Below are 12,500 nucleotides of genomic sequence, written 5' to 3'. Positions count from 1 at the left end.
AGGGAGTTCCAGAGTTTACCAGAGAAAGGAATGAATGATTGAGAATACTGATTAACTCTTGCGTTAGAGAGGTGGACAGAATAGGGGTGAGAGAAAGAAGAAAGTCTTGTGCAGCGAGGCGCGGGAGGAGGGGAGGCATGCAGTTAGCAAGATCAGAAGAGCAGTTAGCATGAAAATAGCGGTAGAAGACAGCTAGATATGCAACATTGCGGCGGTGAGAGAGGGGCTGAAGACAGTCAGTTAGAGGAGAGGAGTTGATGAGACGAAAAGCTTTTGATTCCACCCTGTCTAGAAGAGCAGTATGAGTGGAATCCCCCCCAGACATGTGAAACATACTCCATACTCGTACATGGACGGATAAGGCCCTTGTACAGAGTTAGCAGCTGGGGGGGTGAGAAAAACTGGCAGAGACGTCTCAGAACGCCTAACTTCATAGAAGCTGTTTTAGCTTGAGATGAAATGTGAAGTTTCCAGTTCAGATTATAAGTAAAGGACAGACCGAGGATGTTCAGTGTAGAGGAGGGGGATAGTTGAGTGTCATTGAAGAAGAGGGGATAGTTGTCTGGAAGGTTGTGTCGAGTTGATAGATGGAGGAATTGAGTTTTTTGAGGCATTCAACAATACCAAGTTTGCTCTGCCCCAATCAGAAGTTTTAGAAAGATCAGAAGTCAAGCGTTCTGTGGCTTCCCTGCGTGAAATGTTTACCTCCTGAAGGGTTGGACGTCTATGAAAAGACGTGAAAAAGTGCAGGGTGGTATCATCAGCGTAGGAGTGGATAGGACAAGAAGTTTGGTTCAGGAGATCATTAATGAATAATAAGAAGAGAGTGGGTGACAGGACAGAACCCTGAGGAACACCACTGTTAATAGATTTAGGAGAAGAACAATGACAGTCTACCACAGCAACAATAGAACGGTCAGAAAGGAAACTTGAGATGAAGTTACAGAGAGAAGGATAGAAATCGTAGGAGGGTAGTTTGGAAATCTAAGCTTTGTGCCAGAATCTATCAAATGCTTTTGATATGTCCAAGGCAACAGCAAAAGTTTCACCAAAATCTCTAAAAGAGGATGACCAAGACTCAGTAAGGAAAGCCAGAAGATCACCAGTAGAGCGGCCTTGACGGAACCCATACTGGCGATCAGATAGGAGGTTGTGAAGTGATAGATGTTTAAGAAACTTCCTGTTGAGGACAGATTAAAAAAACTTTTGATAGGCAGGAAATTAAAGCAATAGGACGGTAGTTTGAGAGATTAGAAAGGTCACCCTTTTTAGAAACCGGTTGAACGTAGGGAAACTTCCAACAAGAAGGAAAGGTAGATGTTGACAGACAGAGCTGAAAGAGTTTGACTAGGCAAGGTGCAAGCACGGAGGCACAGTTTCAGAGAACAATAGGAGGGACCCCATCAGGTTCATAAGCCTTCCGAGGGTTTGGCCAGCGAGGGCATGGAAAACATCATTGCGAAAAAATTTTAATAGGTGGCATGAAGTAGTCAGAGGGTGGAGGAGAGGGAGGAACAAGCCCAGAATCGTCCAAGGTAGAGTTTTTAGCAAAGGTTTGAGCGAAGAGTTCAGCTTTAGAAATAGATGTGATAGCAGTGGTGCCATCTGGTTGAAATAGAGGAGGGAAAGAAGAAGAAGCAAAGTTATTGGAGATATTTTTGGCTAGATGCCAGAAATCACAAGGGGAGTTAGATCTTGAAAGGTTTTGACATTTTCTGTTAATGAAGGAGTTTTTGGCTTGTTGGAGAACAGACTTGGCATGGTTCCGGGCAAAAATATAAAGTGCATGAGATTCTGGTGATGGAAGGCTTAAGTACCTTTTGTGGGCCACCTCTCTATCATGTATAGCACGAGAACAAGCTGTGTTAAACCAAGGTTTAGAAGGTTTAGGACGAGAAAAAGACTGAGGAGTGTACGCCTCCATGCCAGACACTATCACCTCTGTTATGCGCTCAGCACACAAAGACGGGTCTCTGACACGGAAGCAGTAGTCATTCCAAGGAAAATCAGCAAAATATCTCCTCAGGTTCCCCCAACTAGCAGAGGCAAAACGCCAGAGGCACCTTCGCTTAGGAGGATCCTGAGGAGGGATTGGAGCGATAGGACAAGATAAAGATATGAGATTGTGATCGGAGGAGCCCAACGGAGAAGAAAGGGTGACAGCATAAGCAGAAGGATTAGAGGTCAGGAAAAGGTCAAGAATGTTGGGTGTGTCTCCAAGACGGTCAGGAATACGAGTAGGGTGTTGCACCAATTGCTCTAGGTCATGGAGGATAGCAAAGTTGTTGGCTAGTTCACCAGGATGGTCAGTGAAGGGAGAGGAAAGCCAAAGCTGGTGGTGAACATTGAAGTCTCCAAGAATGGAGATCTCTGCAAAAGGGAAGAGGGTCAGAATGTGCTCCACTTTGGAAGTTAAGCAGTGAAAGAATTTCTTATAGTCAGAGGAGTTAGGTGAGAGGTATACAGCACAGATAAATTTAGTATGAGAGTGACTCTGTATTCGTAGCCAGATGGTGGAAAACTCGGAAGATTCAAGAGCGTGGACACGCGAGCAGGTTAAGTCATTGCGCACATAAACGCAGCATCCAGCTTTGGATCGAAAATGAGGATAGAGAAAATAGGAGGGAACAGAAAAGGGGCTATTGTCAGTTGCCTCAGACACCTGAGTTTCAGTGAGGAAAAGAAGATGAGGTTTAGAAGAGGAGAGGTGGTGTTCTACAGATTGAAAATTAGATCTTAGACAGCGAATGTTGCAGAAGCTAATGAAGAAAAAGTTGAGGGGGGTGTCAAGACACTTAGGGTAATCGACAGAAAGGCAGTTCGACCTGGGGACATTTATGGTCCCCTCCCCAGATGGGGACTCCGAGGCTGGTGTAGGAGGATGATTTTAAAATTTTTGAGTGAAGGGTGTGTGTGTTATTAGGTGCTTGTAGTTTTGTGTGGAAGAAGAGAGTTGTCTCTAGAGGGCAGGCTGTGACTGCCCCCCTGTGTTGTGAGACACAAAGGGAAATGTTCAGTGAGGTCACATCTGGGTTTAATGATAAGTTCACAGCACCCCCTGAACAGTGCTTTAGACATCACTGGGAGTAATGTATGTATGTACGCACGTTGTATGATTGTATGTATGTATGTATGTATGTATGTACGTACGTACGTATGTATGTATGGAGTCGTGTGTCTGTATTAGTTATTTATTTATCCATGTAACTGTCTGTGCATCATTTATCTTTACCGCGTGGCTTTTATGAAATACAGGAATGATTCCAATTCCGTCTGTCTATCTATCTGTCTATCTATCTATCTATCTATCTATCTATCTATCTATCTATCTATCTATCATCTATCTATCTGACTATCTGCCCGTTTATCGAACTGTCTAACTTGCTATCTATTTATCTATCAGTCAGCAAGTCTATTTGTCTTTCTGTCTGTGTTTGTTTGTCTATCGTATGTATCTATATATAGAAAATAACTAAAAAAAAAAAAAAACTACATGAGAGAGAGAGAGAGAGAGAGAGAGAGAGAGAGAGAGAGAGAGAGAGAGAGAGAGAGAGAGAGAGAGAACACAAAAAAATGTGGAAATAATAGTATAAAGGTAATACACCACAAAATTTGTTTAAAAATGCGAAATGAAAAGAAAAAAAACTACTGAACACTTTAGAAAATAATAATCCCATTTAGAAAAAAAAGAACATTCACATGGATTAATAATATATATATATATATATATATATATATATATATATATATATATATATATATATATATATATATATATATATATATATATATATATATATATATATATACTGTATATATATATATATATATATATATATATATATATATATATATATATATATATATATATATATATATATATATATATATATATATATATATATATATATATATATATATAATAAAAGATATCAAGAATTTCACTAAACGAGACGAAAAACATTATACGACACCATGAGTGGATTATGAAGTTTAATAAAAAATCATAATAAAAACTGTGGGTCTTGTTAAATCGCCTGGAAACTGACGAGGCTGAAAAGGACTCCATCACAACCACAGGAAAAACGTGAAATTGAAATGATGCAGAAAGAAAACGAAAGACGCTGGAGAGAGAGAGAGAGAGAGAGAGAGAGAGAGAGAGAGAGAGAGAGAGAGAGAGAGAGAGAGAGAGAGAGAGAGAGAGACTGATGAAGATACAAAAGTCATTGAAAAAAATGTGGAAATGAGTTTGTGGAGGAGACAGAGGAGAGCGAAGTTGTCAAGAAGAAGAGGGAAAAAAGGAGGAGGAAAAGAAGACGACGGAGAAAGGGGAGAAAGAGAAAGAAGAGGAGGAGGAGAAGGAGTTGGGAGAAGGAATATACAAAGGAAAACCAAACAGCAACAGACCCTGAGGTCCCTGCTAGGCTGTTTGGGTAACTATTCTACTCTATTAGTGGGAGAGACAGGATAGCACAAGAGAAGGCTCCTCCCACTCCCCAATCCCTCCTGTCGAAGCTTGCAGTGAAAAGGAAATGGTACCATGTTGTACGGAAAAACAACATGGAACTTGAGAGGAAAGTAAGAGAGGTAAGGTCTACTACTACATACAGTCTACATACAGTCCTAATATTTGTGGCATTTGATGAGGCGCTTCTTCTTTAAAATTTTATTTACTGGGTTTCATTTAACCAGATGACTATAGTGGTGGGTGAGTTGCTCTGCAAGGACTCGATTCCTTTTACCATTACTGTGACCGGGTCAGCAGTAAGTCACTGAGGAACAAGCCATCACTGAGGTCTCTTTAATCTTTAATCTTTGTTGCATAATAATTGTTTCCCTTCCTTAGTGAAATATACCACCATCAGATGACAGATGGTGCGGAGTGAACGTGTTCGTTATTCAGACATGAACAATGACAAGCGGGGATTAGTGTCTAGATACTTGTCAAGACGTGTGTTAAATTAACAGTACCTGCGTTAACGACGATTGATGGAAGACAATTCCAGATATTTATGACACGACTGAAGAAGAAATATTTGGCTTCATTTGTTTGAAATCGCTTACCTATTATTTGTAGCATTAGACTGGCTGAGTGTTAGGAACAGTTCTGGTCTCATATTTGTGTATCCATTGAACATTTTGTTAAGCAAGAGCAGATCCTCTCTTAGTCTGCGTTTACATATGGAGAATAGATTTAGTTCTTTAAGGAGGAGGAGGAGGAGGAGGGTTGAAATATAAGTTAGGTAGAAATTGATTAATATAAATATGGATAGATAGATAAATAGATAGATAGACAGATAGCTGAAATTTTGAATGATCATTTTTCAATGTACTCCATAAGTGACACTTTTTTTTATAACTTCTTGCTGCCAGTTACCTCTTATACTTAAAAGTAAGATAAATATATCGATAATGATGACTATGATGAAGATGTGACGATCGCAATGGTGATGATCAAGAGTAAGAAGAAATGGGATGAAAAGATGAAGAAGGAAAGACGAGCAAATACACATGAAGAAAGTAAAGAAAAGAAAGCAAAAGCAAGAAACACAGACGAACGAATATGAAAGCAAGAAAAGGCTAAATTAGAATTGGTAGAAGACGAGAAGGAAATAATCAGAATCACCATAATTGAAAAGCGAATAAAAGACTCAGCTGATAGACAAAACCAGTTAGCAAAAAATAAATAAATAAAATAAATAAATAAATAAATAAAATAAATAAATAAATATAATAAAATAAATAAATAAATAGATAAAAAAACAAAAAACAAAAAAAAAAAAAAAAAATAAAGCAAGAAAAATTAATGTAAAAATTTTAACTGGAAAAAAAAGACGAGAAGGAAATGAGAAGCACAAGCGTACATCAAAGCCACTTCAAGACACGCAGACTCAAGAAGAGGAACTCACTGAAGAAATAGTGGCGTCTCTCCTCGGCTTGTGTCTGCGGCAGGAACCCAGTCTCGATCACAGAAGTCTCCTGCGACTGGAAGTACACGGTGGCGATCTTGGCGACGCATTTGAGCCGCATCTCGCCGTGTGGGAAGTGACTGCGGGACGTGACGAAGCTAAGACCCAACACAGCCGTCTCCAGCCCGTCCGGTTCACGCTTGGGTGGGTACCGCTTGAGGTAGTGCGACTGGAGCTGCGGGGGGAGAGAGGAGGGGGAAGGTGTGAGTGTGCTTATGGTGACAGAATAACACTTTAGGGACGGTAAAAGAAGACACTGTAAACAGAAAACTGGGTGCCGTATAGCAACATAGATGCGGGAGAGAGGAGAATGAGGTGTGGGTGCGCTTATGGCGGCAGAATAAGTCTAGGGATGGTTAAAAGAGAACATCGTAGACAGGAGAGAGAAGGTTTAAGGTGCGAGTGTGTTTAAGGTAACTGAATAACAATGTAGGGAGTGGTGTAAGAAGACAGTGTAGACAGCTAGATGGCGGATGAGGTGAGGGTAAGGTGTGAGTGTGTGTGTGTTTATGGGAGCAGAATAACAGTGTACGGATGGTAAAAGAAGCCAACGTAGACAGAACTAGATGCTGTATGTGTGACCCCACACCACAGTATATAGTGTACAAGCAGAATTATCCGGCGTTGTCCGGATAAAATTTTGTTCTCCAAAGCATTGTTTATCACCTTAAGTCGGTCGTTTGCTCGGCAAAGCTATTAACCAAACAAAATTTACTTTATAGCGAATCTAAAATATACGTCCGTTTACTGTTGTACGTGTCCTGTGTCGGTGACCATTAAGAATATTTCCCCTGAATGAACTCTTTAGGACGTTCAATTTATTGATTTCTGTTGGAAGCTGTTATCTCAACATTTTTAAGTTACAAAAGTGGATATTTTCCCCTCTGAGTGGACTTGATGAAACAAAGACCCAAGTTAACAATGACTGCTTGGCGCCACCATCAAAAAATGAGTTACAGTATACCTGGCGCCACCATCAACAGTTGGGTTACGGTGACAGATTTGCCTGAATAATCAAACGGTTTTGGATTGGAAGTAGTGAAGACAGCCTATGTCACTCCCCGGATCAAATTTCATCACAGTCAGCTCAATGTTTTTTTTCCGTGAAAAGCGGACACACACACCCATAGACAGACAGACAGACAGACTGTTTTATTATATAAGATTATTACGAAAGAAGAAAGAAGAAAAGAAAGAAGACAAAATAAGGAAGAAGAAAGATTAAAAGATAAAATAAGTAAGAAAAAAAAAAAAAGAAATGGAGAAGACGGATGAAGTATAGAGAAAACAAGCGGTCACTCCACGGGAAAGGTAATTAACACTTGATAACGAGGGACCGAGAAAACAACAAACATGGACGCAGGACACAGCAGGGAGAAGGCCATAAACCGCTTGGGCGAAGGCAGCCTGGGACAATAGGCAATTAACAGTAATGATGTAGGGGACAAGGCAGAGAAAGCGATAGAAAGGGAAAGTAGGCGAAGAGGCTCGAGGCACCAGAAGGAAAGGTGAACCCATGGAAACATACCAACGCCCACTTAAGCTCCGTCTCCAAATTGCCCCTTACCCTGACTGACGTTCTGTATCAAGTACCACGCCTGTGGGCGCAAATGTGGAGCGTAAATGAGAAACGTTGAATGGTAGATATGTTAAATGTTATGGAAATAAAGGTAATTTTCTGAAGGAAATAGGCAGTCTCAAACATTTGTATATGAATAGAGTGACATAGAGAAAATTAGGAGTAGCAGACAGAGGCAGATGTTCCAGAGGGCCCGACCAGAGAGGGGTCGAGATGGACGGAATAAGTTGAACTTGAGAGTGTACTGCAGTATAGAAGTCAACTATTTTTTAAAAGGAGGAGTAGGATATTTGCATATTGTTTTATGAGTGGTATGATAGGTTTGTATGGTGTACGAAGATTATCTTCATTACGGAATATTTATGTTAATTGATGTGTTTTTCTTACTGAACATTACTTGCACCGATTGAATATTATCTGTGTTTGTGAATTTGATATTGTCTGAGTTCTTGCACGATGATTACTTTAAATAGTGAATATGTGGGGGATATATAAAGTGACACCAAATAACTTTGAGCGAACTGAAGATGAATGCGAGTGAGAAATTTCGAGTCGTAAGAAATATAAATAATTAGTAGTAATTAATTAGAATATGGGAATGTTTGTGAGTTTGCAGTAGTTTTTATATATCATATACATGCAACATTCTCGGTCCACGACAGATACGAGATTAGTAGCGAGTGAAGATTACAAAGACAGAGACAAAGACAGAGTGAGGAAGGTGTGTGTGGATATGTTGCAATGAGAGTTGAAAGCAATGTACTCGTAGTTGAAAGAATAAGGTTGAGAGCAGAGTAGGGAGGAAAGTGTGGATGTGTGGCTGTGAGAGAACTATGATAAAACTGTATGACTGATATGTGTCAATAAAAAAAAAAAAATACAGTACTACAGAAACTTAATAACAAACTGTAAATGGTAAAAAAAAAAAAAAAAAATCGGAGAGTGTAGACAGAAAAATAAATAGAGAGAAAAGATTACTGTTTTGCTTGGATGGCCTGGAATGCACGGACAGCTGATTGAAGGGGGCAGGGAAGATGGTGGAGATAGATGAGGTAAACACATAATGTCTTTGGGGAAGCTGTGTTTTGGTGTCTCGGTGGGAGGGAAGAACCTTTGGTGAGCTAAAAGGAAGAGGAAAACGTGGATATTATGCTTCATGGTGAGAGAGAGAGAGAGAGAGAGAGAGAGAGAGAGAGAGAGAGAGAGAGAGAGAGAGAGAGAGAGAGAGAGAGAGAGAGAGAGAGAGAGAATCTACAGGACATCTTGATCTGCACCAATAATGACATAAACATGACTACTTCTTTTACATTTTTTTACTCATTTTATTTGTCAGTCTGGACGCAGTTTGGCGCAGAACATGACACACAGTCTTATCAAGCGTACTAATAAGGTGTGGTTCATTCTTATTTCAGGTGAGTGTTCCGACCAGCTCATGAGTTTCCGCAGAGTGGAGGCGTGTGAGCATAATTTAGTAGGGAGGGGAACATGAGGTAAAGAACAGACATCCCAGCAGACCTAATGACTCCTAGCGAGGCTGTTTGTGACAAGCTACTCTGTGTTATCTTAAGTAAAAGGAGGAGGAGGAGGAGGAGGAGGAGGAGGAGGAGGAGGAGGAGGTGGAGGAGGAGGAGGAGGAGGAGGAAAGAGAGGACAAAGTTTGGTTGCTGTACTGGTAAACCCCTTGTCTCAGGTAATCTCACCACCTGCCACCGCTACCTTCACCATCCACTAATGCTGCTCCACCTTAACTGTTGTTTCTTCACTCCTTTTCTCCAGCTTAGAAATTTATTCCAAAATTGAAACTTTAGCAAAAGCTCGCTGTATCTGTGTGGCTGTGATGGTGTTTGTGGGAGTGAAGACAGTAGTAGTGGTGGTGGTGTTGGTGGTGGTGGAGGTGGTGGAAATGGTTGTATTAAGTAGTCGTAATAGTATTGGTAGTTAGTGGGGGTGGTAATAGTACTAAAAAGTTGTCGTAATAGTATTAGTAGTTGTTAGTGTTGCAGTAGTACTAGTAGCATTCATAATGTGTTGATTACTAATACAACGTTCTCCTCTATCAGTCTGTGACATCTGAAATCTAGAAACTCCACCTTATAAATATAATCTTTCTTCCGTACAAACCCTTTGCCAAACAGTGACTGTGTCCCTCCTTCACCTGAATCAAGTCTCTTAATAAATCTTATTTTTCACCCTCCTTTTCATCTTCCCATCATTTCTTTTATCCTCCTCCTTTGATCCTCTTTCCATCTCTCTTCCTCCACCATACCTGTGTCATTTCTCTTAGTTGAATCAAACTGATAACATTAAAGGAACATGAGCTTTTTCATGCAGTTCATATTTTTGCCGAGAAATAAAAAGTCACTGTCTCTAAAGTTGCAGGCTCGGGCTATGTCCATAAAACCAATGAAACCTTACTATTTATATTATTGCTTTATTCTTTATTTATTCACATTATTTATTGGTTGACATCTCCACTTCCTTTACTGCCACCTCTCCCTCACACTCTTCCTTTCCCTCACTTCCATGTTCAGTCCTCGCGGTGACGCACTTAGCTGTATTTTCACCCTCAGCGCACCTCAAGTTACTCTCCCTTAAGCAATTTTTACGTTCCTTGAAGCCACTTACTCTTCAGGCCTCGTCAGTTTTCACTAGGACGCTTTGTTTTACTCTCTCTCTCTCTCTCTCTCTCTCTCTCTCTCTCTCTCTCTCTCTCTCTCTCTCTCTCTCTCTCTCTCTCTCTCTCTCTCTCTCTCTCTCTCTCTCTCTCTCTCTCTCTCTCTCTCTCTCTCTCTCTCTCTCTCTCTCTCATAACCGCGCCATATTCTAGGCATAACATATTCTCTTTGGTCGCATTTACTCGATTTGGGGTAGGAAAGTAGGAGGAGGGAAAGGAAGGAGAGGAGGGAGGGAGGGAGGGATGAAGGGAGGGGAAGTGAGACGAAGGTGGGGTGGCAAAGGGCGGGCTTTTAATGGCGAGAAACTACTACAGGGACTTTAGAGAGAGAGAGAGAGAGAGAGAGAGAGAGAGAGAGAGAGAGAGAGAGAGAGAGAGAGAGAGAGAGAGAGAGAGAGAGAGAGATGAAATACTACAATACGTAACTTACGTAAACTAAACACCAAATCTTCCTTTGCTCTGTCTCTCTCTCTCTCTCTCTCTCTCTCTCTCTCTCTCTCTCTCTCTCTCTCTCTCTCTCTCTCTCTCTCTCTCTCTCTCTCTCTCTCTCTCTCTCTGTATCTACTTGTTTTGTGGGATAGTATTGTGTGTGTGTGTGTGTGTGTGTGTGTGTGTGTGTGTGTGTGTGTGTGTGTATGTTTGGATAATAGGTACGTAAATGTGTCAGAAAGGGAAAGAAGTGAAGGAGAAAGGCTTGTATTAAGTGTAGCTACGTGTGTGTGTGTATGTGTGTGTGTGTGTGTGTGTGTGTGTGTAGGTGTGAGTGAGGGTGTAGCATTGTGGGTTTGTTAAGCAAATATTAGCAATGGTGAGTCTCCCCTTCCCTGGATCAGTAAACTGGGGTGTTTTTCGGAGTAATTTTCCATATTTCGGGCGGCGTCTCCCCTTCTTGACGGAGCTTCCCTCTTGTGATTAAACTTCCCTTCTATGGTTTATTGTAATTCTTCCGTTTGACTTCCCTCTCTCTCTCTCTCTCTCTCTCTCTCTCTCTCTCTCTCTCTCTCTCTCTCTCTCTCTCTCTCTCTCTCTCTCTCTCTCTCTCTCTCTCTCTCTCTCTCTGTTGATTACGCTCCCCTACTTTGATTTATTGTAATTCTCCCATTTGACTCTCTCTCTCTCTCTCTCTCTCTCTCTCTCTCTCTCTCTCTCTCTCTCTCTCTCTCTCTCTCTCTCTCTCTCTCTCTCTCTCTCTCTCTCTCTCTCTCTCTCTCTCTCTCTCTCTCAGGACTCCTCTTCCCTATCAGAGTGGCTGGCTCGCTTTTTCTTGTAAATAAAGCTCCCTTTTGAAGGCTTTTCAGCGACTTGGATCACGGATGGCCCATATATACCCTCTTGAGATACCTCCTCCTCCTCCTCCTCCTCCTCCTCCTCCTCCTCCTCCTCCTCCTCCTCCTCCTCCTCTCTCTCCTCTTTTAGTCCATCGTTCCATTTCTCGTTCTTTCATCCAACTTCCATCTCTCTCTCTCTCTCTCTCTCTCTCTCTCTCTCTCTCTCTGTCTGTCGGGAAAGTGGTGGGTGAAGGTTTTAATGAGTTTCGTCTGTCAGCGAGGATTCTGATAGGCGGGGAGGAAGCGCTTGGGATTTCCGAGTCTAGAATATGAGTAGTGTGCTTGTCATTCTTCTCTCGGTGTCTCGCCTGTTTCGGTCCACCTGTATCTCTCTCTCTCTCTCTCTCTCTCTCTCTCTCTCTCTCTCTCTCTCTCTCTCTCTCTCTCTCTCTCTCTCTCTCTCTCTCTCTCTCTCCTTTGTGCTAGGGCTATTTCTGTCTGGCCTCTCTGTCCGTGTATCTTATTTTTACTCCTCTTTCTCGTCTGTTTCGTCCTGTTTGCTTTTGTCTCTCTCTTTATGTCATGAATCTTCCTATTTTAATTAAATGTTTCGGTCCGTCTGGTTGTTCTTATGTGTGTCTTCGTTTCTCTATGCGTGTCTTGGTTGTTTTTGCCTGTCTGTGTGTGTGTGTGTGTGTGTGTGTGTGTGTGTGTGTGTGTGTGTATGTATGTATATATGTATTTATGTCGGTTCTAATTTGTAACTGCGTGTCTTGTTTGTTATTGTCTGTCCTGTCTGTTTTTACACGTTGGTATCATATCTGTTTCTATTTGCCCTTCTGTCTGTTATGACTCCATTTTGGCTTGTCGGTTTGTGTTTCATTGTCTGTCTGTCTTTTTTTTTTTTTTTTACAGTTTGTTCTGACTTTCTATAATTTGTATTTGTCGTTTTGTCTGTTTTCTCTCTTCTGTATCTTGTCAGCTCCAGTCTCTCTCTCTGTATTTGTGTT

At 41.3% G+C, this 12,500-nt stretch overlaps 1 protein-coding gene across 1 annotated transcript in view; it reads right to left on the bottom strand.

Annotated features, from left to right (window-relative positions):
* LOC135112711 (uncharacterized) overlaps positions 1 to 12,500 on the bottom strand; it is a 231,195-nt gene that overhangs the window by 7,777 nt on the left and 210,918 nt on the right. The window contains exon 7 of the mRNA XM_064027450.1: positions 5,910 to 6,144. Within this exon, the coding sequence (XP_063883520.1) occupies positions 5,910 to 6,144 (235 nt within the window). The remainder of the gene's footprint in view (positions 1 to 5,909; positions 6,145 to 12,500) is intronic.

The sequence above is a fragment of the Scylla paramamosain genome, chromosome 2, assembly GCF_035594125.1.
Source record: "Scylla paramamosain isolate STU-SP2022 chromosome 2, ASM3559412v1, whole genome shotgun sequence".
NCBI lineage: Eukaryota > Metazoa > Arthropoda > Malacostraca > Decapoda > Portunidae > Scylla > Scylla paramamosain.
Note: the sequence above shows the minus strand (reverse complement) of the source record. Positions and strands in the feature narration are given on the sequence as shown.